The sequence below is a fragment of the Clavelina lepadiformis genome, chromosome 1 (assembly GCF_947623445.1).
Source record: "Clavelina lepadiformis chromosome 1, kaClaLepa1.1, whole genome shotgun sequence".
NCBI classification, from domain to species: Eukaryota; Metazoa; Chordata; class Ascidiacea; order Aplousobranchia; family Clavelinidae; genus Clavelina; species Clavelina lepadiformis.
The window spans coordinates 19,697,450-19,723,652 of NC_135240.1; the positions used below are offsets into that span (position 1 = coordinate 19,697,450).

A 26,203-nucleotide genomic window follows, 5' to 3' on the forward strand; every position below is an offset into this window, starting at 1 on the left:
GTCAACAACAGATAGATTTAGAAGAGTTTAAACTTTAAACTTGTTCCTTTCGTTATGTTTGTTTTTATTCAGATTCCAAAACAGTTATTCAAACGTCCTCACCCCCAGAAGAAACTTCGTAGCGATCAGTCGGCCAGCACAGGCATATCGCCTGTTGACAAGGCCTTTTATCACCACATTGAGTTATTATCTTGTAACCCTAGCCCTATTAAAGGTGGGGAGCGTATTTTTATACTGTATTTATTGTCTTCCTAGTCTCTGTACGTACCATTCCTTCAGAAATCGCTCGCATACATTTTAAATCACACTCTATTTTGTGTAGAACTGCACGGCGTGGTTGGTCATATCATTCCACACGATCGTGGAGTTTTCGCCACTGAGCGTGGCAAAATGCTCATCCCGCCGCAAAACTCGCGATGCATTTCATGGGGCCATAAAGACCTCAGCGTTCGTGTTGGTTACTACGAAAGCGAAAGGGCAATGCAGGTACAAGGAAATTAATTTTAACAACTAGGAAAGCACTTACAGAACGTATACTTCCGCCATGGCCGCAGAATACTTCCATGTGGCAAATGTCCTATTGCAGCATTTTTTAGCGCAATTTATTAATCTACTGTATAGCGCGGCTTAAAATAATATCACCGTTTGCAGCTTATCTTATAAGGCTGGGTAAAATAGTTTGTTTCGTCTTTTTTAGTACGTCATTTAAACAAGAATAGCTCATAATTGCGACTTTGCTGAGTATTAGTCTAGTCCAATGGTTATCAACCTTTCATGGTTCGTGGCTCACTTACAGTGGCAGTAGCCGTAACCTTCGCGCCGCTAATTTTGCACAACAAGCACCAGCACAAAGACGTGAAAAACTACAATATAGCTCAATATTCCTCGGTGTCTGCTCATGGTTCCAATGTCTGCTTATAATTAATCACATAATGTGCAACAAGCCGCATATCACACTTTTGGTACTTTTACTTGCCTGCATGTTCTATTTTTTCATACAAAGAATAGTAAACAGACATGGCCTAAGCTGGCACTGCTTATTCGCCCATTTTGTTGGTTGGTTTATAAATCCCAACATTAATTCAGTTTTTCTCATTATCATAGCGAAAGTATGCTGAGAATTTTATTAAAAAGGGTTGACAAGTATTAGTAATGTTGCCAACACACAGGCAAACGTTAATGGAAACATGACCTTCTTGGCAGAAGTACTAAGTACGAATTTCATTAGGCAATGAAATTTTGCAGATTTTTGAAAACCTCGGTTGCGCTGAAGTCGTATGTGCTACCATGGCCACCGAACGATTGCTGATTACTGGCGACAAAAGCACTGTGGTTCGTGTTTGGGAAATACCCACTGTTAAGGACAGAAACAAAACCATGGCGCTCGTAAAGGTGAATATTTACCCTGCGATTTGTGCACCTAAGTACGTTACGTTTTGAACGATTTTCTGCGTTATTTCAGACCCTCTACGGTCACACAAAAGCAGTTACAAGTGTAGGTTCTTGTGCTTCATACGGAATTATTGTCAGTGGGTCCGAGGACGGATCGTGCATCCTCTGGGATCTCAACCACCTAGTGTTTGTTCGACAACTTCAGCATAGTAATGATGCGCCTATCTCCCACCTTTGCATCAACGAAAAAACTGTAGGCATCTAGTACTGATAATAATTAATTGATTCGTTCGTTCACTCTTCCATTGACAGAAAGCAAATGAGAACAAATGGTTTTGAAATAACCTTGTGGAACTGTTTTTGTATAGTTGTTAACGACAATAGTACGTTTTACTTGCATGTTAACGTAACATGAATATTGAATATACACCCTGGCTCTATTTTCAGGGCAATATCATCACCTGTTCTGGAACTAATTTCTATCTATGGTCAATAAACGGCCAGCTGATTGCGTTTGCCAGTGCTCTATCTTCGAATTTTCGTCAGCAGAACATCACCACTGTGTCATCATCTTGCTTAAATGAATGGGATGCCGACTCGGTGATTGCAACAGGCCACAGTGATGGTTATGTTCGAGTAAGTTAGTTTTCCACTTCAGTGCAGCCCGTTGTTACCTCTGTACGACATGAAAAAGATCTATACTAACACTACACCAATGATCGTGTTTAAAGTTTTGGTGCTTGGAACACTTTCAAGTTCCAGAAACAGATGAAGTCGATGATCTCCGTTGCTATTCGAACACCGGAAAGAAGAATCCGACTATGATCAACCATGTCATGAGCGAAAATGTAAGCAGTACAAAAATTTTTACTTACTGTAGCATCTCTTCGCCACATTTCTATGACCATCTACGTTTTCAGCTGTCCTGTGACAGCGTTTCGTTGTCTTCTATTGGAGAAGTAACGGAATTACCGTGGAACGACGTATCGAAAGTTGAGGTTGTTGAGAAAAATGTCCAGCCAGGTGCAGCGGCATCAAAATCGCATGAAGTATCCTCGAATGAAAAAGATGCCTCAAGTAAACTGACTGTTGAACAGAAATCTTCCAATTCATCTCATATCGGTAAATGTTTGTCCTCTAATGTGTATTACGCGGTCTATTGAGTAAGCAATAGCTGTGGATGCGATCATAACGCTAGCTTGCTGATTATTGGATAGGTTTTGTGATTCAGTGTTATTTAATTAAGGTTTTAAATGGAAGCAACAACTAGTGTTGAAAGGAAAAGTAGAAGTTCCTTTATACAAAGACAAATGTGGAAATTTAACCCAGTCATCCGTCACTTATATTGCAATGTCCAAGTACGTATACCACTTATTTGCTGACTTGTAGTCAAGTGAAATAAATATCTAACAGCTGCAATTACCAAGCTCACCTTGTGGTTATACTTGCTTTTTTGTTTGCAGAGATCATGAGAAAATCTTTATCGGAGACGAGCATGGTCGAGTATACGTATGGACCTGCAGCTGAGATAATTTTTTTCTACTTCAGCTCAAGTTATAACTCGTGCAACGCCATACATCGTGCAATATTATTTCAGTCGTTTTAACGTTGGAAGGTCTCCCGCATGCGTTACAGCCTTTGTGTTTTTATATTATTAACTGTTTGCCGTAGCAATTGATGCTGAATGTTTGTATTTAATTTGTATCCGTGTCACCTTTTAATACATGTTTAACTGTGCTACAATGATGAAGTTTTTGTCAAAGCAGATTTTATGCTCTGGCCAATGAAAATAGCTGAGCTGAATGATGTTTATTCGACAGTTTTATCTGCGAGGACATGATTATGTGATTCTAAAAAATTCCTATTTTGAAGCTAACCGTAGGTTACCTACGTTGTAGCTCTAAATACTAATAAATCAGAAAGCTAAATTTTTGTAAAATTTACACCAGTCACAATCAGATCATGTCGGCTGAAAGAACGATAATCCTGACTTATCAGAGGCCATGACGGCCGGTGTTGTTTTTTTGCCTGAGTTTAGAAGACGGCTTGTTGAAGACAAAAGGCTTCCTCTATTTCACCTAACAAAATCATGCGTTCGAAGCAAGTTTTAAGTTTCTTGTTAACTTAACTTAATTGTTATAACATAGCAACCTTAATTTTCCTTCTAATCTGAGTCTAACTTCAATAAAACTTCAATAGCCAAAATCAACTTTTCGCATACCCATCTATTATAATAATAATCTAACAGCAATTTGTTGTAGATTTCTCGTTACGCTTGTAAATTCCCCAGCCTTCTTTGCTTGTGAGTGACCCGAATAAACCAACTACTGTATATTTGATAACATAACCAACAAAACAACAACAAAACAGCTTCTGTAGTTAATTTTGTTGCGCTTATGTGATGGGTTGGAACTTCCAGTGCAGTGAGAGTCAAATGCTATTAGAAGTTGTCCTCCAATCAAAGAATAGTCGTCAGTAAGGTGTGGGCAAATCGGACAAAGAATTTTTCAATAATTAATGCTTTGTAATAGTTGAACAGCTAGGGTATTGCCAAAAATATGTCGCGTAGTTGACAATTAAGATATCACAATGTGTAATGGCGCTGTCCACTGGTATTTGGATTAAGTGCGAAAAGAACGTTTCACGGAAAAGAGACGAATTCGGTTTAGTGATAGTTTATACGTACTTAAATGTATAGCAAGAAAGGTGTCATAATTTTTATCCTCGGATTGAGGATAGTGTTTGCACGACTTCAAAACTGACAACTGCGGGTAGGTTTTGTATTTAATTTGACTAACTTGCGTGATTTCAAACTGTCGTAGTTTAATTAATCGATCCCATTTTTGCAAGATTGTGTAAATGAAGCGTATTTCCAAAATAATAAAAACGCATTACAGTGTTGGTGAACCCAGCTGTATACAAACGTGATCACAATGTTGATATTGATTCAGTAAATCTGAACGCACGTGCCCCTTTAAGAAATTTAGGTCAATGTTAAAGATTTATGACAGATTCGACATTTCAAATAAGAGAATACAAATATAGCTGCGGAAAATGGACTGGTATTAGATTTTATGTAATGTAACGCGAATCTACTCCCGCATCTGCAAAAGTGAAGAGCTTCCTTTTTATTACATAACACACACAGCACACCAAGTTGTCGGACAGCCCTCCTATAAATAAAGATAACGAAATACAGTGCAAGGCTTACCTAGGATTATACAGTAATGTAGCTTTCCGAAAACGGAGTTCCATGAATATTTCTTCGACGCCACACATTAAAATAAAAAAAACGAAAAATCCGTGCAAATTTATTGTCAAAGATCATCAAACATGTTATACAAATACTGCGTTAACACAACGTTAGTAACCCACTGCACAAAGCTATAGAAGGTCATAGTGGACGAAGCCGAAAACTGTTGCGTACATCCTAGAAAGCAATGTGTAATTCGGCCAAGCGACATGGAAATGGGTACTTCTGAATGGGTAATCTTAAAAATCATGCAATTCATAAACGCTTACTTTACTAATGTAGTTTAGAAACATACAGTACATACTGAGTTAAACCTAGACCATAACGTTTACTTACGGTTTATGGTAAAATGAACCAAAGTCCACCATCCAAGCTAAACCTACCTAAGCGTTATTACAACTACTGAACTCTAATTAAGTGTAGTAATTTTGATTTTTAAGAAGTGATCATCAATTTTTCCTTAATACTTGTTTTGTCTCACTTGACTGAACCACACAAAGCGTTCTACCCTACACGTAATTAGATTATCATTTTTATCCAATGACTTTTCATGCAATGCTGTGCAAAATAAATTTAAAGGGATAGCAGAAATAGTTAAATCTTACCGTGGTTAAACGCAAATGTTAAAACAAAAGTATTGGAAAAAGTAAAAAGTTAGATATAATACAGCAGAAAATTGCACAGAAGTTCGAACAATACTTTACACAAAACTTGCACTTGTAACCACATAAAAAAAAATCTGGAAAAAAACAAAACAAGTTATTTTCAAGCGGAAACTTTAATCACTTATCTCGACAAAAATGAAGAATGTAACTATACTGCTGGCACTATAATGGTATTCGGATAAACGCAAAGCGAAAAGAAACCCAAAGCACCTATTTCTAAAAGTTAAGCTTAAAAAGGAAAAAATACGTTAATTTCACGGCGGTGGTTTTTCTTCTGTTGACCTGGTACTGGACTTGAGCTGCACAAACTCCCGCGCTACTTCATCGCCGCCGCGCTGTGACAAAATTCTTAAAATTGTCCAACCTGTTTGATCGAGGTGTATGTTTTCTCTGAGCCAGCACCAACACGTACACGACCTCTGAAAAAAATACGATAAAGAAATTGCTCACAAACAATTAATGAACGGGAAAATGTGACAAAGCAAGAGGATTTTAGTTGAAAATATAAGATTACTTTAAACTAAGTACCTGGGTATAAAACAAATCAATGCAAAGATACAACTAATTTTATGAAGGCTGTATAATAAGATCGGTATGATTTGCTGATGCTAGCAGGAACGTTTTATTGTTTTAGATCCGTATTTAACAACTAAAATACTCTTTTGAAATGTCAATCCAATGTAAAATAAATACAATCGTCAAAAATGACTTTTAATGACATGCGCAAAGGCTACAAGCTACAAGCTACAAGCCAAACGCCCCGTCGTCCGTTTATTCTTCCGTGTAAGAATATTAAAAAGCTTGATGAACGTGACGAGTGGCAAATCTTGGCAATCAATGCTTGGTTAAGTATAAACTTTTAACTGATTTAAACAATTGAGAAAAACACATTTCTAGAACTTCACGAAACTGACACCAAAGGTTTTTACATCATTCATGAGCCCAATCTCCCACGATGGTCTTACACGACCGTAAGTGGTAGCTTCATACAGGGTTACCGAAAAAAAATTGAAAGCGGTAGGCAACCAACCTTCTAACATTAAAAGTAATAGATAAATACTCTAAAAAAATATAGCCAGTAAAAACAATATATACTGTAATCAACAGGAAAAAAGTTTTGAGAGTTGCGACTCATGCGTGGAACGAAAACAACATCCAAGACAGTAGAAAACATTTTTTGTTTAATCAATCTGTTGGGTAAAACGTTTTCTACTGTCTTGGCTGTTGTATTCGATCTTCGTAGAATATACATCCAACAACATTAGCAACTAGATTGCAAAACGGCTTCTGCGTCAACGTACAAAAAGATTGATCATCATCAATTTTACCCCAAGTAGACACGACCGCAGTATTCTAATTACGAACTATCAAATACCAAAAGAACCTGTTTGTGTTACAGAGCGAGTAACATGTAATTCGAACGTTATGCACGTAACAAACGCTTTGTACACCTGACAACATATGTCTTATACAGCGTGTAATAAGCGAGCAGTGTACTTTTGCAAATGTTGGAAGTCCTAAAAATTGAATATTTCATGGAAATAGATCACCGCCGTTGTTTAGGGCAAGCGGTTAGGTTAGGATGAGGATGAGACGGAAGACTACTGTTAGGTTTAGGTTGCTATGTTATAATATTGAAGTTAGGTTATTAAGTAACCGCAAAAAAATAATTTCGAAAGTACAATTTTTTGGTGAAATAGTGACAGCCAAGTCTTATTGTAAGACCCCGAACAGAGTTAACCGCTTACACTAAAAAATTATAATCTTGTTGCATAACGTACATTTCGGAAAAAACGAGAGCAAAAGAACATTGGATTACCTCCGTAGCCATGCTTTCCAGCTGCATGACGGCAACCCCAATAACGTGGTCTTCACGCGCAAAGCAGTAATCTTTCACGCAGAAATGCAGCTCATACGATGAGATGGCATCTTCATTGCTTAAGTTGCTGAAATAAAATGGCATAACCGAGATTTGTCGGCTAAAAACAAGAAATGCAACATGCTGCCAAATATTGCTCAATACTTTTACTCTTAGTATCGTCTCTTACAAATAAAACAATATTCGAAAAAAATATTTTCTGCCTACAATAATTCAATATAATGCTCGCCAATTTGCTACAGTTGTTATCTAATCTCATTAGCATCAAATATAGCCGTCAAAAGGCAATAAAACTTAGCTCGCAAGTTGCAAGTGTTCTGGGGTAATGCTTTGTCGTTTTATAAAATCAATATTTATCATTAGCTTTTTTTAACAGCTAAGTCGCTTACTAAATTTTTCATTAAACCAACTGTGCACTTACAAAATGAACGTTTCATTATAGTTAGGGGACCAGTTGTTATTCTTGCTTTTTGTGGAACACTTTCTTTTTCTACCGTTCATATGTGGCCCGACCATGACAACTTCAACGAAAGGACGAAACATTCCAGTTGTAATCCACTTTAGATCGCTTGCCAAAACAACTAAACCCATATAACAGGTTTAAAAATTCAAAAACTTAAATTTTATAGTATTTCGATCTGACAAGAAACTGAATTCCACCTTTAACAGTAACTTTATGCTCTCCTGTCCCGGGATGTGTTAATACGTCGACCTGAACTGATACTCTGCCAAGAGGTTGGACACTGGAATTATCTGCAGAAAAATTCAATGATAATTATCAGGAACTGTCAGCAAAAACTACCATATTCATTAAAACCAAGCATCTAACTTTGCTGAACTTGAGTTGTAATGAAAGTCTTGATCAGTGCATCAGTGGTTTGAGTGTAAAGTGAAAGAGCATATTTAAGTGATTGCAAATCGTCATCATTGTCCAGGTGTTTTTTCGTCAAACCCTTACCACCAGCATGAAAATAAAACTGCAAATTCACAAGTACAACGCATATGTTAATGCTAGTGTAAAAATTGGTTGTGGAGTAAGGGTGTAAATTAATTTCACCTTTATGGAATCCAATGCAGCATTTAAAACTGTGCACTGTTTTGGAGACAGACTCTGTGTCATGTCATTTCGGTTCATGTCCTGGAAATAATTCAAGAAAATTTATTTATTTTTAAGCAAATACTTGAGGTGATTGGCCACAGACAATATGTATAGATGCAAACATTTAACCTGGAAATTCTGGTGTAAAACAAAAACCATTTTTAAATTTTCTAATGAAAAATTAAATAAATGTAATTAGAAAGGAAGAAAACTTTTTCACAGATGATTGCACGAAAGCTTTTTCTAATGAATTGTCAATAAATAAATGAATTTTCACTAAGATGTAGTATATACGATATATGTTAGAAACTGACAACACTTTTACTACAAATGTTGCAAATATAACTGAACCAAATAACACCTGGCACAAAAAAATTGTAAAATAAACAATCAGCATGCTACAACAAAAATATCAAAGCTTGCAATCACTGTTCGAAATACTCTCAAGCACATTAACACCTTACATTAACATATCACCACGTTTCATAAATTTAGTCTAAGGTTTCCACTTTTCTGAGAAACACTAACTGAACACTAACTTTTGTAAGCATATGTATATTTTCAGGAAAAAAAATATTAATCAAAGACTTTGGATGTATGAAAAACACCAGGGTAAGTTAAATGTACGATGATTACATGCGCTGGATTGAGTTATGAAAAGCTGGTCAATGGTTATGGATAAGGATGGGTACATTTGAATGCTTTTTTAATTTGAAACCTTAAGCGTTTTCACATTATTTTGTTTTGCAAATTTTGACTCTAACTCTAAAATGGCCATATTAGAATATGGTATTCTAATTGTTACAGGTGACCTGTATCTGTGAAATAATGGTAATGCAAGAAGTGACTAAGTGAGAATCAAAAATATTCTATTACCCACTGCACAGCACATCCTTTGCAAAGAGCCAAAGTGAAAGGCAATTATTTTATTTCAAGTCCCAAAATGAAGAAAAAAACTCAGATTCTAAATTGAGATTTGTTATACCGCCTTTAGTAATCAGTGAGAAAAAAAAACAAAGTTCACCCTTGTTAATAATGCAAGGCATATTTAGTGTTAAGAGTAAACACATTCACAACATAATCAAAACAATTTACCTTAAACTTAGAAAACTGACTAAGTTCTTTTGCTGCAGTGAGCAACAAGTGTGAGCCCTTGATGTCAATGGAGAAGAAATAAATTGAATATTACAAATATGCCTAAAAAGTAGATACGATCATCAATGTTTAATTGTTTATCCTAAAATAAAACCCCCATTTATATCATTTTGGCCAAAGCTTCAAATTCCTGGGGCTGATTTTGGTGAAAGGTTTTCAGTTATAGTTCAATTCTTTTTGTAAACATGATTAATTTCAAAACAGCCCTATTCTTATCCCTAATTTACACAAACAAACTTTGTACTTTAGCTTAGGGGAAAAAAGCTGAAAGACACCAATTGTTGCATTGATACTTGTTATGTACCAACCGTTTTGAGTAGGCTATTTTTTGGTATAGCTTATATTCCTAGAGAAGTTCAATGAAATGACTACAAGTTATTTGGAGAAGGTCGTATTTTTGGAAAAACACGGCGTGTGCATATGAGGTAACTTCAAATCAATATTTGTTTTTAATAACAGTATATTTACCCTCATGTCATTTAAAGGTGGAAGAACAACTATTTTTTCAAGTGTTTTGATAACCAATTTCCAGAGCTCTTTGAGAACCTCTTTAAAGATTTTTTTCTCACATGTTGTGCTATACAACTTCAATCTGCAAAAAGATGTGAATAAATATTACCACCTTGCCTTTACTGATACCAAATTCTATGAAACACCTATCCAATAGAAGGAGTCAAAACCTTTCACTTAATAAATCCATAAGCGGACGTATAATGTTGTCAGCCTCATGAGCAACATTTTCACGATCTTTCTGGGCAGCTGGGATATTTCCAGAGCCTTTTATCTAAGAAATAAATGGGTAAATATTCCGTTTTGTAACTTTCATGGCATAATTTGTCAAACTAATTGAAAATCCAATCAATGAAACCAAGCGCAAAGAGGCTCAAAATAGATAGTGAGCATGATATAGTTACATACTTCATAAAGCAGTCCTCCAAGATTCTTAATACTCGTTTCTACATGAGTAGTAAAACTTTCTCCAAACATCTGGCTTAATTGTTTCAGACATTCAATCAGATTTTTTTGACTCTGATCTAGAATATTAGTGGCTTCAAGATTCAGCTGGAACACATCATTGTACTGAACTTATTATGGAGATTCAATGAGAAACATTTACGTAATTAATGAAATTATTATTGCACTGCATGTACAATCGTACATACCAGTACTAAGCGAAGTAAAACTTTGTATCTTGAAAATCAAATTAAGTATATAATACACAACATTAAGGTCTTGCTACTTTTTCTATTTGAATACTTACTTGTTTTCCACCCATTGCCTGAAACATCTTCTCCAGCTGCACACGAAGTTGTTGGATGTTGTTCATTAAAATGCAGGCCACCTTCTCTGTGGAACAGAGCCTTGGAAAATCGTCGATAACAATTTCAGAATATTGGCTGACCACTTTGCCTAAAGTCTGCAATTAACAGATATTAAACAATTATAGATATTAAAACATTTATAGTTAGTAACTACAGCATTCACGCAAAAAATTAAGTATTAAAAGCTAACTGTTAAGAAAGCAACTCACCTTGGCAAACCTTGTCATGTACCGGCAGAGTATATCTGGATCAGGACAATCTAACTTATGGATGATTTCAAAGCCTTCATTAAGTTGTGTAAATATGTCAACAATTGAACAGGAGAACAGAGCATGCTCAGAGCTTTGTTGAAACTAAGACAGAAAACCACAAATTGTAAGTAGCAAATAAAGTTTAAAAAACGAATAAAAACAGAAAATAACAACAAATGGCGCAGGAAATAACCACAGTACTTTTATTGTATATTTTATATATATGCAAAAAGATGACAAAAATACAATAAATAACTGATCAATACTGATGACTCACTCCATCGCGTTTATCTCTTTCATATGCTCCTTTGAGGTAGAGAAGAGCCTGGCTTTCATGCTCATTAAGCCAATCCAAAGTAAATGGTTCAAACCAGCTAAAACATATCATCAAAAACAAACCCTGCATTATTGATTATATTGAAGTAGGTTTTATCTACACGGTAAGGTGATATCTTATTATTTTAATTTTCAATTCAATTATAAGAATTATTTAGGGATCTATTTTTAAACCTTTCTGTACTTTTAATTTGATCCTTTGATTACCATACGTAGTATATATATATAGATATGTCAAAGAAAAATAAATTATTTAATAAAGTACCTGGGATATTCTGGGACAACATTTTGAAAAGCATCCAATGCTACAATGTATTCGTTGTAAAGCCATTTGACCTTGAACTGAAGATTGAGGTATTGTATAGTATTGCACAACTTATATTGTGCATGTTCCAGCAGAGAATTGCCTAAGTCATCCGAAAACAATTTCCACATTTCACCAGCGCTGACCTGTCCCACATTCAACTCATTTGGAAATCTGTAAGCATAGTAGCCTTAATAAAACAGTTGTTGCTGAAAGCTGAACAATAACTATGCACAAAAATGGCATACTATCATCACCACACCAACTTAAAAAATGTTTTAAACAAACAATTCCTTCACTTTCTATTGAATAGAAGTTAGAAAGGCAAAGCACATGCTGATATCGTTTATTATTATTATTAAAAAGCACAGTAGCACACGTTTTACTATTTAATATATTTACTTCAGCTATTAGGCTAAATTATTACAAGCATTAAGCTACTTTAAGGATAAATTAACAATATCTTGTTAACTGGTAATTATAACAAGTTGCTTTGCCAGGTAAATATTACACTCAAAAAATCAACTCACTGATTCAACACATTAGAATAAGTGTTTTTGTCCTCTTCTATAATTGACACCATAAGAGTGATGAGCTTCGGCCAGAAATCAAGGCTGTCAATGCAAGGACCAGCTTCTTCTGGTTCTTCATTCTGTAACCAAAAACACCAAAAAACAGGTTTCATTTTGTTAGGAAGATGACACACATTGATCTAAATCACATGAAACTACAAGGAAAACACTATACATACAGATTTAGTTGTTTGGTATTCTCTTGAGTAAATTTCTGAGCAGTCGCTAAAGATGTAAATGTAAGTTGAATTTACACAAGCCTTACAGCATCCCTTTACCACCTCGCTTGCTCGTGGTGGACTTTGCAGCTCTTGAACCTTTAAATTTAAAATATCTGATTAATCTTTACATATAAACACATACATATGACATTTCTTGCCATTACTTGCAGGCTGAGCATAATAATTTCTTATTTTCTCACCTTCATTCTGAAGAAAGTGATACTGGTTAACAAATCCACTGTTGATTTTAAATCTATTAACTTTTCCTGGTTTGAAGCTGGAAAATGTTTCTAGAAATGTAGAGTTTCATTGAAACTTACTAATGTTAGCGCAAAAGCCAAATCACTAAGTAAAAAAATGCAGAAAAAAATTTAAAAGTGTTGTTAAGTCTCTTTTAAAAATTTAATCTAATGTGCTTGGCCAAAGTAAACCATTCCATAAAATGTTGTAATAAACATTGAAAAATATAACTACTCCACAGCCACTAATACGCATAGGCTTACCCTGTACATAGAAAGATCAATTCGCAATGAATTATGAAGCTGATCAAGAAGTTTAACGAATCTCTCAGTCTGTATTAAAAAATAATTTCATGATTGCAAAAGCATAAAGTTTTCCAGTATTAGCATATCACACAAACATACAAGTACATGATTCAATTGTGATATGAAAAAAAGAACGCATGAAATATTTCATTTGATAATTTACCCCAAAGTTTGAAGCTGCAAATCTATTGCTTGCAGACACATGAGTAGATGCAGACGTGCGAGCATAGTATGCATTGATATTAGCAAGAAGAGCACTCATCACTGCAGGAGCTCCTGGACATTTATATTTTGATGACAAGCAGGAGAAATGCCTAATAATAACAAAATATCGTTTGGTTAGAAAAAGTGATGCTTAAAGTTCCTTCAAAAATTTCATCCACAAAAAGGCAGACACATCTTACGTCATTGCTTGGTATATGGATTCAACTCCATATCGCATTGCAAATTCATCGACACATTCTTGAGCAAAACCATCAAAGTAAAGTTTCCAAGATTCCTCCCCAGTGGCATGAGGGATTTTAACCATATCATTATTCATTTTGCATATATAGTGAAAGAGATTCTAACAAAACACGGCAAAACAAGATTTTTTTAACTTGGGACTGGATCAAGCCTTAACAAACAATCATGAAAGCTACCAAAATTACCTCATGCAAACACGTATACTGCAAGTGATATGGTGCAACCTTTTCCTCTCCTTTAATTTCCATATTTATATGTAATCTAATAGCTCCAGATACTGCACTTCTATCTGTACGCTTCTCTAAAAAAAAAAAAATTGGAAATATAATCACATTTTTTGTTGGTTAAGTTTATCTAGTCATTTGTTGTTGTATTAATTAAAAAACATGTTATACCTAAGTTATACCAAACATCCATTTCCCCAGAAAGTGTTCTCACTTCAATAATGGTCTGGCCAAGAAAATCATCTGATTCTCTTTTGAACTGTTGCTTCACTTTGGACTTGATGTCATCATCCTCATCCCACACACGAACTTTGATGCGATCGGTGGAATTGTGACAATCACTGCAAATTTAGTTCATCCAATCTGTTATTAGTTATTACTTATCGTCTATGGAAATTAATTAACACAGACATCAAATTATCGTTACCAATCAAATACAGTCTATTATTATCAATGTCCAGACAGGTAAATGTAGATTGGAATATGCTTTAAGATAAAATTTGCACATTTATTATTATGGCAGCTCACAAATTAAATTTTTCATTCCAAACAGGATTTAAATCACCAAAAACTGTCTTCGTGCGTTTTCTTGCTTTTCCCACTTGCACAGTCACATATGGGTCACTAGAACCAGTTTTATCCTTTGCCTGAATAACAAGTGATTTTAAACAAAACAATTTGCTTAAAACCATCACATCAGCAATGAATTGACATGCCAACTATCAGTATGTCAAACCTGTAAGCCTTGTGCACTTATAACAGTTATTGATAACTTCGCAGACCATTTTGAAGTGCCGTCCAAGACAGACTGCTTAGCTGTTTCCATAAGTTTGATATGATCTTTTTCATTGGAAATGTTAAACACAGATCTAAAATAAATTATATTGCCTTAATATGTCATTAATGTATACTGTACAGTATGAAAAATTAGAATTTTAACGTTTGTACATATCAAACACAAAACATTCAACTATCTTTACCGAATCAGCTGAAAGTGTTCAGGATAATTTCTTTCTCGAATCATCATTCGGTCTCTCATAGCCGAGATGATGTGTTGAGTTTTATCTGCAGCGCCATGCTTTGAACTTTTTTCAGCAGCTCCTAAAATTAGGCATTTAAGTTCAATAACAAAACTGAGTCTGAAGTAACATGTCATGCCTGGATTAATCAGAAGTTTACTAACTTTGCAAGCAATCTGCATTCAGCAAGTCTCTACACTTTTCATGACACTTCACACCACATTCAGTGCATCGTAGGCCTTGTCTTGCAATTCCCCATAGTAGACCTTCGCATTCATAACAATAGGTGGGTGTGGTAGCAGACCAAACCTGAATTTTAATTAAATTGTCAAGTCAAATCATGAATTCAACCTTAGTATAACTGTGTCCTACGATGCAAGAATTAGCAGCTATACTTACTGAAAACTTATGAGGTGTGGTACATGATATGGGATAAATGAGAGCTTGAAGAGCCTTCTTGTAAACATGCATTTTAAGATCCTCATCAGTCAATGATGCTCTTGATGTAACTAAGGCTGAAGTAATGCCAGACTGTCGTTTCATCACAGCAATTGACTGGATATAAAAATCTTTCTTATGCAAAAGTCACATGTTTTATGCAGAAAAGTGTCATATATCACATATTTCAGCATGAATGCATTTATTGACAATGAAAACTTGTTAATCAACAGCAGCAGAAGAAGAAACTTTAGTGATTATAAAAACTTTCCCAAATATTAGCAAGAACCAGACCAAAGCACATACTAAAGAGTAGGCAAAAGAAAACAATTAATTCAAAATTGGAATTTCAGAACAGCCATTGATTTGTAACACTGTAACACTAAGCTTTGAATACATACTTGACTGTCATATTTCATTGCATGAATCTTGATTCTTTGGCAACCCCTGCGATGTAGTTTTTTTGCACCATTTTCACTAGTATCTATATGCTTAGACATAACCTTTGCTCTACTCTGAAAAGTTAGCATTACATGTGAACTGCACCTTTGTAGAAGTTACTCACTAACTGTACTTTAGACTTTTAGTATAGCCACTTCCTCCTATCAATCTAATTACACGTTTAATCAATTCTTCTCTATATAATGCTTCCTGCTGATTGTTTAAGAAAGAAATATAGAGAGCCTGTGAAAAGTTTTTTACTGAGAGATTCTTATGGCACAGACAGTAAGCAACTACGGTATCTGATTTAAATCAAGTTTGAATTCCTTTATCCTTGGCTTGAAACACAACGCAGTGTCCTGAAAATTTGCTTTCATTTCTTACAATTTAGTTTGTTTGCCTGTAACCATTAACAACCAGAATACTATGATTTAAGCTCACCCTTATAGGTACATTGTGTTATTTCAAACTTTTCAATTATGATTTCAAATATGATGCATGAATTTGTACAACATATGACAACCATAAATCTAAGTATCTCTATTCAATGAAGATGGAATGATTTTACTTTTGGTAGAAATACATGTCCAAATATTTTCCCAATAAAAATTAAACTTCCAGATGCAGCTGCATCACTTTTATTGGCATGAAAGCTTTATAGAAAATATTGTCCACTCATTCACAAGAATCGGACAATAATGTTATTATGGACACACTTGTGGCATGCAAAAGCAGCTTTCACAGAGAAAGTAGAATGTATTGTTAAGAAGCTTTTATCTAGATGAAACATATTGTATTGTACTAAAAACAAAACATTCAAGATGTTATTTGCAACACAATATTAATGCCATTTCCCAGGCACCATTCCTAAGAAGCTGAAAACAACACTTACCAATGCCTGCATTCAAAAGGGTGGAAAACAAAACATATTAACAGTCAAGAGGTATGTATAATATTTCAACCACTGTATATAATGGTATCAGCCACAACAAAACATGTCTGCAAAACTAAATTTTGAAGTTAAAATATGAATTTTACAAAAGAAGGAATGTGCCCAAAAGAAACTCTTGACTTTATTTAGCAAAATGCTATCAATGTGGAGTATCAACTTACATATCACTCAGATTTCCACAAGTTATAAATGCCTTAGATTCTTAGAACAACTAAATAACAAAAATAAGTTAGCTGTTAATCGGGATATTTATAGCTTGGTATAACTAAACCTGTTTTGTAGTAGTTTAATCATGGTCATAAAACCACAAATTTAATAAGCAATATTTCTGAACTTGCATAAGATGATATTTATAATAGCCCATTCCTTCTATTAAGAGCTGTACAAAAACATAAATCTAGATGCTTTGATATTTGATGATGTATATTTACATGATGCATACGTACTGTATGAAACTTATATAAATATACTTACAATATCTCTAACAAGTGGAAGAGATTTTTTCCTTGAAAATTTCATTTCTGGTGTAATATCAACGCCTGAGATCAGTGTTGTGTTAGCTCTGCAAAGATAATATGAAAAATAGAACATACTGAATAAACATATCTATTAATTGAATTATATTTATGTCAATTTAATAGCTCAAATAACAGCATTCTTAAGGCTTCATTGCTATAAATTAATAGGCTTTTCTCAAGATCTGAGTGGTAACCCAAAATCAGGTTACTATGCATTTTGTGCTGGTTCGCAAAGGTTTCATTCATCACCCTTACTTACACCTTTTTTGTTTAAGAATTTCAAATATGTTGAAGACCACAGATAAATGTAGTTAATTTTTAACAATGATGTCATGAACTGGACGGCCCGCCATCCTCAGGGCAGCATAGCAATCCTTAGTAATTTAAAATTAAGCCGTGTTTCCGTCCCAACATTGTATTCCCATATTACTGTAGTTTCTTATCAATTAAATATAACATCGCGTATAAAGTAACGTGAGCGAGTCAGCCACTGATCAAATTTAAAAGTATAATAGTTGTTCCAATTAACCACTATGTTACAACATAATGAATACGAAAATACGGAAAAATTCTTGTGCACAATTTTAATTTTTTTAAAATAAAAATTAACATCATTGAATTAAAAATAACATTTAAGTCGGGGCAGTGCAAACCCTGGACAGAATTTAAGCTCCTCGCGAATATTTCTAAAGTTTTGGTACCGGTACACCATATTGCAAAATCTTTGTAAAAATACAATTGCTTTTTGTTTTAATGGGTTTGCCTTTGCCACAACCCAAGATAATTTGCATATCATTGGAGTGCAAGTCAATGTGATTATTATGTGGTTATAATGCCCTTTTACAGCTAATGTCACAGTATTGTGGTACAATACATACAATTGATGATTTTTGCTCTTTGTTGCAAGCATAGTCGCAAACAAGTAGAAAGTATCAAGAAGTGCATTAATAGTAATCGAGCAAAACATTAAGTCAATAAGAACAGTAAACTAAGTCCTTTGCTAATATTAGAGTTTCCCCATTTGCAGCCTGCCAAGTGTTCCTCAAATCTTAATGTGGCCCTTAATGCTCGCAGTCTTGGGCAACCCTGATTTAAGTTATTGTGCATAGTTATGGTGCTGAGAATATTTTGTAATTGTAATGCAGGCCTGCACAACATCTGGTCCGCGGGCCACATGCGGCCCACAATGTAATAACACCTTTCGCTTTATTACTTTGATTTTAAATAAGTTAGGACTTGCTTGTGTTTTGAATGATCTCACATTATTGCTGTAATAATTAGCGAAAAACAATCCAAGCTTTGTTGTATTGTCTCTGCACAATACACATAGTTTAGCTATGCGTATAATAGTTGAAGTGACTGTAAGCGTATAATAGTTTAGTGATAGTCATAGGTGAGTGTTAGGTCAACATTAGTATGCAGCCAGCGAAAAATAGTTTTTCTTGTTGCGGCCCTTGTACCATTTTGAGTTGTGCAGGCCTTTGTCATGTTTTTTGATGCATACCTAAGCGTACAGTACTGAGCAAACGCAGCAACCAAAATTGCTTATTTGTAAACCCATAGAGCAAAATTTTGTACTGGAATTTGTTTCCTCATAAAAAAATTGTGACATCAAAATAGCAATATAGAAACCTACAGTGTTTATTTTCCGCAGGACACTTTATATGATTTATGCTTATTTCATTTGTTGTTTTACACCAGTAGACTAAGCGTCTTTGTATCCATCTTAGTGTCAACCGATTTTGGATTTACTAAGGGCGATTTTACTAACCGGCTTACGGAGACCAGCAGCAAAAACAATGATTGTGAAAGGTAAAATGCCATCAATTAGTAATCCAATGCCAAAAATGTAGCACGGTGGTTTGTTTGAGTAAAATTTTCTTTTTAAAGGGAAACCTGTTTCCGTTTCCACAGCATTAATCATAACCATGTCTCTATTAAATAATGACAACGATAATTTAATATGTCCAAAAGTAGTCATTACCTTTACCTTACAAAAATAACTTTTAAACAATATATATGTGCTATTTTGCAATGATAGCATACATACAAATCTTACCCAACATTGTACATTGATGATTTCCGGCTTGCTGAAGAGTAACTACCGGATTCCTCTTCAGCATTTTCCTGAAGAAACAAACCCAGAATAAAAATTACAAAAAGAGTATATAAACCTTGATAATAATGTAATCGAAACTAAATTTTATATGATGGACACGTTTGAAGGACATGTTTGAAAGTTATTGGTTTAAATATTATGACAAACTGGAAGAAAAGCTTAGAAGATTTTGTAGCTACGACAAAATACCACATCTATTTATGGAAAATTATTTAAAAACAGTATTTTTTTCTTATCACATTGTTTTTATCAAATACCTTACATTTGTAAAAAAAAAATTCGCCACTGAAAATGGTAAATTTGCACAGGCTGATGATGGTAAACATTAATCAAAAATTCCAGCAAATATCACAATCTTATGACTTGCTGTCACAGTTTGTTGGTGTAAATGGATTTTAAGCTGGCAGTTGTTGTGGATAGAATTAATATAATAATACTACGCATAATGCCAGTTCAAGTATTATAAATGTGCCAAAACCTGGCCAAGTATTTGAATAGACCAATCCCTTCCATCGAGAATACCTTTTGAAGAACATGAGTATTTACTATTACATTATTATTATTTAAGATGTGAAAATAAAACAATTGTAAATTCTATTAAAAAAGTTACAACACCCACCTCAGGTCCAATACCTCGAACACGGTTGATAGTGTGAACCCACAGATATTTGCCACGAGAAACAGTGTTGTCTTTAAAATTGTCATGTTTTATCTCAGGTTCATTGTCCTTATTTGATGAGGTTATCCCTAAATGATTGCCACAAAATTGAAAATATCAAGTAGTTTTTAAATGCAAATGTCCTACAAAAAAATTGTTTACCGATTCCATTTTGTTGCTGACCAATGTAGTTTCCAACATGTGAGTGTTGTTCAGCTTCTGTGTCACTGGGCAATAAAGAGAGACTGAAATTTTCAAAGAAAATAACTCGATGATAGTTGTAGAACTGATATTTCTACATTTTATTCATGGAAAATTTTCAATCAGTGACAAAGTGAACTTAATTAACCAAGGACACAAAATCAATCTTAAACAAGACTCATGAAATTCTCAACATTTTCCTGGTTTGAGATAGTCATGAAGCTATAACAGACTTCGCACCCTGCATATTTTATGCTACTTGTACCAATGTACTTTATACTGTATGTTATTATCCTTTCTATATGCCACTTGTGCATAAACTAGTTTCACCTGTTAAGATTATTTCCAGATACCATTTAAAAGCATGTCACACTACGTTCCTTATTATATATACATATACCAGTACACTTTCATTTTATTATTTCACATTTGAGGCCATGTATCGTGTTTGTTTCTATACAAGTTTTAACGCATCTCAGGAAAATTTTTTACATTAAAAAATTTTCAACCAAAGTTGATTTTTTGTCAAAAATCGAAACGAATGTTCTAAGCATGGTTTTATAAATTATTATATATTCAGTAGGATAACTAAACTGAGCGTAAGTAATAAATCCACGCATTTTCAGTTAATTTACGCAACTACTGTGACTGGAAGTCGCCAAAAACTTTGAAAAATATACATTTTCTGGTATTATGGCTTTACAGTATTTTCTTCACATTTTTTGGTAGGTGACAAAAAGTCCTTTTCAGTATTTAGTCAAACGAACAACTTCATTTAAAAACGCACTACGAAGTTGAGAGCAAAAACGTTAGTGTTAATACTTTGTTATGCTGCTTGGTGTTCCTTTATCTGTTTGTGTTAGTACCTAATTGCCTTTTACCTGCTGGTTAATCTGGTCAGTTAATCGACTTCTGAGGAAATAATTTATTGTTTATCATGCTTTAATGAATTTTTTTATTGAAGGTGACCTCACTGAGACACCTGACTTCCTGCAGGGGAGCTAAGGTTGTGATATAGTTTACACCATTGTGTTGGTCAAACCTAAGTTTTCAGTTAGAGCAGTGCTTCTCAACATATTTCTTGCAGTGACCCAAACATTAAGTGTAAATTAGTAAGTAGTGAAGCTTTGGCAACGCCATTTTCCAAAGTACATTTCACACAACTTTTTGCAAGCATAAAGTGAACGACACAAAGATAAGACAATTTAACATAAACAGGAAAGTCCAAATTTAGTAAATGTGTGGCTTGATTTTGTATTATTGCTGAATTAATCATCGTACTTTCACAGACTTTCTATCATTATTTAAAATACCATTCTCACTGAGAACATTATTCAAATTGTTTGGAAAAAAAGCAAAATATATCTGATAAACGCAAGTAAATTCAAAAACATACATCATAATAATTTGATGTATCAGGTTGTGCAATAGTATGCGCCACAATGAAAATATGCCTGGCTCCCAAAAAAGATGCAGAACCAAAATTTTAACAAAATACCAACAGTAGCAGCACATAATTGTGATAGTCTTACCTAAACAGTAATAGGTGATCAAGTATTTTCTATAAGACAGATAGTAATGTATCACATTCAATGACGTGATACTATAGTCCTAGTAATTACAAATACAAGTTGATTGATTAAATAGAGAAAGTAACGCTGAAAAACTAAATATAACTCATTTTTTCAAACAATTTTAAGTTGTCAAAGTTGACATAATATTAATATATTATATCCGATATGAAGAAACAAATTTCGGATTAACAAGTGGAAAAATACAGCAGCAACTTATTCCAACAAAAAAGAAAAGTGCAAAACAAGTTATTAAAAATTTATAGGTTTCAAATATCTAAACAGCATACACTTGCAGTAATGTAAAAAATACTACTGCTATCACCAACATTTATCAACAGGGAAAACTTTATATTTTAGTAGGCTATCCAAACCTAAACTACAAACCCTACCTTCCAATTTCCATCGAATTGTGACCGCCAGACACACGTGACTCAGTTTCTGACCCCACATCAGGGTTGTAAGATTCATCCGTGTTTGATGCAATTGAATTACTACGAACCGCAGGTATTTGGTCCTACCATATACAACAAAGAATGAATATATTAGCCTGTTTTACACCAGAAAGGTTTCGACAGATTGCAAAGAAATGCACCTGATATGCGTGACTTAGCTTCTGTAAAGCAGATACACTAACATGCTGAGCAGTGTGATAAGATCCAGGAGCGCTGACATCACTTCGATAATCACTGTCAATTGCTATTAAAACATGTTAGAATCAAAAGCGTTCTTGCCTTGATGAAATTTAAGCATATAAAATTTAGGCAAGTTAAAATATTAGCTCAATATAATTGGCTATAATATTGATATAAGAGCAATCAATAATCACAAATTGAACTGCCTTGGCTTCTTTCAGATAAGTTCAACGGTCGATCAATCTAAAAAATAGGTTATCAAATTACTCCAATAGCAAGTTTTAGTCAGACAGTTAATATTTTTTTAAGAACATTTGTGTATTTAAAAAAAATTACTTAGTTACCAGTAGATTAACTTTATTTAATGATGCCATTAATAAAAATCACACACACTACAAACTGCCTGTTTACGTTTCACTGAGAGGTTCAACACCAACTTAATATATGATAATTAAAAAATATTAAAACATTTGTTGCTCAAATAAGCATTCTATATTAACTAGAATTTAATCATTTTGTAACATACCATCCAACTTTCATCGTGCAGTTCATTGAGCTTATCCAATTTCTGTTGCAACACCAACACTTCTTGCTCTGATAAATCTAAAGCAAACAAAACCATTTACCACCACTAGAATAAATAGTTTGCTGTTGAATGGGCAGAGAAAATAAAATAATGGGATTTATTGAAATCAAATAAAGGATGGATTACTACCAGTAGGTAATTCAAAGCGTATATCACATAAAATCATGTGTGAAGTAGGATTTTGTGTTCCACAAACTATGCCATCTTTCACATCCACATTAGAATACAGCTGAAACCACTTGCCATCCCCTTCCTGACAATAATGAAAAACAACAATTTCACAAAAATATCAAACAACATGGTGTTAAAAAATAAAACAAATCTGCACATTCTGCATTAAATGCTATTTTTGTCTCAACTTCCAACAATAAATTACCTCATTACTGCAAAGAACATCAGAGAGTGGCACCCAGGATGTCCCAAGAAGTGTATCCCATATTAAACCTTTACTCCATACTTCCATAGTTAGGCCTAAATCCATTCGATTTACCTCACTGAAAAAAAATAGTGAAATTAACAATAACAAGATCTCTGCTCAGTGTATCACATAAGTTTATGACCATCATCTACTATCGAAAATGAACAAAAAGTTCTAAGTATATATTAGGTGACTAGGTGAGCATAAACATTTCGACAATAAATATGCACACACAGAACAAAAACAAACAAACAAACAAATGTGTTGATACAAAAACTCAGAGAAAGAAAATTTCCAAAACATGTCAGCCGAAGTCAACTTACAACATGTAATCTTGTTCCCACACAGGTTCACTTCCTTTAACATAAACAGTGCTGCTCTTTACATTTTGGACTTTTAGTGTCGTGTATGTGTTGAATTTATCTGATAAACATCAATCAACTTGTTTAAAGAATTTGAGAGCTTCACTTTGGAATACATATATCAACTGAGCTGGCAAATCCATAAAAAACACGTATTTCTTTGCCAAAAGCTCCACCCCAGGTACGTATAATGGCGTAAATTTTAAAAGCTTACAAGAATTGATATAAAACTATACAACAAGTAGGCTTACGAACTGTGAGGGATACACATTAATTAATTATTAACAAAATAATTAACCAATGCAAATACTTATCCTTAAAATTATCACCTACCACTGGTTCCAGAAAGCTTTGCTTTTTTGACTGTAAAGAAATGACAAATTAAACCAGAGTTATATTATATTTCTTACAACAATTAAAAAAAAATCATACAACCTAACTACATCAATGCCAAATCAACAACGTACCTCTCACACAAAGCAAAGACATTTTGATTCAAGATGCATATAACAGATATATATGTGATGTGAACTACATATCTCCCTTTTCTAAGTGCAAGTTGGTATGGGGAAGTTGCTTTTTGCTTCAAATGTTACAAAACATGAAATGAAGTATTTAGTTATATATGTCCATATGTGCCTTGTTGCATATTAACCAATCATTCTGCAAACAAAACATAATAAAACGTATTAACGCTAATTACTAATTATAACGGATTAACCTTTCAGCACCAGGTGCCAATTCCCAAAATGAAAAAAAACAAATACTGTTTATATCATCTTCTTCAAAATGACGACATATGATAATATGATTGGAAAATTGTATCTGTCAAGTTTAAACGTACTGAAACCATGCAATAATGAGATTCCTCATCTCATGGCAGTAATGCATCCAGAGTCTAGAGTCTAGACTGTATATAATGGCATTTTGTCCGCATGGCACAACACCACACAAAGTGCTTATAAATTACAGAAATATTTTAAAAATTGACACCAAATTCTGGAATAGCTTTTCTTTAAAAGATTTTTAGATTATCTTCTAAATGAAGGGCAAGTATAGTAAGCCACAACAAAAGTGTGGCACCTGCATGCATAAGATTCATCAACGTGAACGTCAGACTTTTTTATCTTCATACCTATTTATAATGAATAAACAAACAAAAGCTGCTTGTTCGACTGCCAATTAAGAATAAATAAACAAACAAAGAATTAAGGCTTTAGTGTAGCAAGCAATTTAGCCATCATACCAAAATTTGCATCTTTGCATGCACAATTTCTTGGCGAAAACTATCTTATTTTCCAGTTGAAATAAGTAGCAAGTAATGCTTATTTTCAACATAGGAATGTCACAGATGGTAGTACAGTCATGTAATAGTAAAGTATTCTTGTTTTTGGCATGATATGGTTTCACAATGTTTATCTTCGTACTGAGAAAAGTCTTTGCTTGCCTTTAATTTGGCGATGATTCACAGTTCGAGCTCTGGTCATCGAGCTTGTCATTCTGCTCAGTCTTTTATTCTTCCATATCAGGATCGAATATTGAGAAATTTTTTTGTCATAATTTTTTAATGCTTCAGAACTCCATCTCATTCACGCCTTCAAATTCAAAAGACCTTTCCGAGTTGCCACCACCTATTTTTGGGTGGCAAGATTTCTCCGATCGCCTATACTGAACAATGGACATTGTTGACCCACTATGATTCTATTGTAAATTACAAACGTTTCGGGCATTGGATTGTAAAGATTTCCCTCAGGTGAGTTGCATATGAATTCTGTTTAGCGATAAAAAAGTATTGAAAATATGTTGCCTAGTTCTTATTTTACAGTGATTTGAATCCTACGCACTGGACTTGTTCGATATGGTGTCTAAGATCTTGCTGAAAACGGCCATACTCTGCAGTCTGGACGCTGATCACAATTTTTTTTATCTATTTTAATTTATCTATCTATATTTTAATTCATATGCAACTCACCTGAGGGAAATGTTCACAATCCAATGCAAAGATCGCTTGTAATTAAAAAAAGAATCAAAGTGGATCGACATTTTCCATTGTTAAGTATAAACAATTGAAAATATCTTGCCACACAGATAGTAACTCGTAAAGGATATATTCGCAGAGCAAAAGTACAAGAGTGCCCACAATCTTATTTAGATTTTTCTAGCCTAATATTGCATGAATTTAAAACTGTTCATCAGGACCACTGACCAAAATCCAGCGTAGTTCATGTCTTGCTCAAGAGTATTTGAACGAAAGCGCAACTAGGAATCGAACTCGGATGGCGTACTTACAAAACAATGCATGCAAACCACTAGGCCTACGCTACTGAGTTACCGTACGGCGCGACTAGCAGTTAGCAATACAGCTACTACTTAGTTAAGTAGCATTTAGGTCCACATTCACCAGAACAAATACACCAACGGTAAGCAAGCTTAGGCCTATTTATTATTAAATATTCTTGTTATACACTTAAGTACGGTACGTTTTAATTATTACTTGTCGGCGCATCAAACATTCTATTCATACAGCACTCGTAAATCCAATTACCTGCTACTCAGTACTCATGCTCATCAAACATCGTTTATTAATTGTGACGTAATAAAA

The 26,203-nt window shown here is 34.1% G+C and overlaps 2 protein-coding genes across 7 annotated transcripts in view; one reads left to right on the forward strand and one right to left on the reverse strand.

Annotated features, from left to right (window-relative positions):
* Positions 1-3,135, forward strand: part of LOC143471726 (WD repeat and FYVE domain-containing protein 3-like) — a 28,297-nt gene extending 25,162 nt beyond the window's left edge. The window contains exons 60-68 of the mRNA XM_076969911.1: positions 73-214; positions 323-486; positions 1,246-1,392; positions 1,463-1,645; positions 1,840-2,028; positions 2,124-2,240; positions 2,313-2,514; positions 2,639-2,750; positions 2,856-3,135. Coding sequence (XP_076826026.1) covers positions 73-214; positions 323-486; positions 1,246-1,392; positions 1,463-1,645; positions 1,840-2,028; positions 2,124-2,240; positions 2,313-2,514; positions 2,639-2,750; positions 2,856-2,919 — 1,320 coding nt within the window. The 3' untranslated portion in view covers positions 2,920-3,135. The remainder of the gene's footprint in view (positions 1-72; positions 215-322; positions 487-1,245; positions 1,393-1,462; positions 1,646-1,839; positions 2,029-2,123; positions 2,241-2,312; positions 2,515-2,638; positions 2,751-2,855) is intronic.
* A 1,370-nt stretch (positions 3,136-4,505) lies between these two features.
* Positions 4,506-26,140, reverse strand: LOC143448291 (protein unc-13 homolog B-like). Of its 6 annotated transcripts, XM_076948087.1 has the most exons (41): positions 25,574-26,137; positions 24,069-24,264; positions 23,935-23,964; positions 23,563-23,662; positions 23,198-23,315; positions 22,951-23,074; positions 22,762-22,838; positions 22,430-22,478; positions 22,196-22,299; positions 21,993-22,117; positions 19,991-20,073; positions 19,790-19,917; positions 19,111-19,178; positions 17,008-17,095; positions 15,102-15,257; positions 14,867-15,011; positions 14,664-14,784; positions 14,420-14,552; positions 14,212-14,330; positions 13,855-14,024; positions 13,645-13,760; positions 13,399-13,559; positions 13,158-13,308; positions 12,953-13,021; positions 12,650-12,739; positions 12,408-12,545; positions 12,187-12,308; positions 11,618-11,830; positions 11,294-11,390; positions 10,975-11,118; positions 10,705-10,860; positions 10,362-10,505; positions 10,124-10,227; positions 9,912-10,035; positions 9,384-9,440; positions 8,247-8,327; positions 8,019-8,166; positions 7,850-7,942; positions 7,611-7,770; positions 7,130-7,256; positions 4,506-5,729 (listed from the first exon to the last, which is right to left on the reverse strand). In XM_076948087.1, the coding sequence occupies exons 2-41, from the start codon at positions 24,088-24,090 to the stop codon at positions 5,565-5,567; spliced, it is 4,620 nt and encodes a 1,539-aa protein (XP_076804202.1). In that variant the 5' UTR covers positions 24,091-24,264; positions 25,574-26,137; the 3' UTR covers positions 4,506-5,564. The 6 variants fall into 6 exon arrangements, 5 of the variants coding, with proteins under 5 accessions (XP_076804202.1, XP_076804286.1, XP_076804363.1 ...); XM_076948171.1 differs by having other exon boundaries at positions 22,442-22,478; positions 24,069-26,137; XM_076948248.1 differs by having other exon boundaries at positions 19,991-20,055; positions 24,069-26,137.
* Between the last annotated feature and the right edge of the window lie 63 nt (positions 26,141-26,203).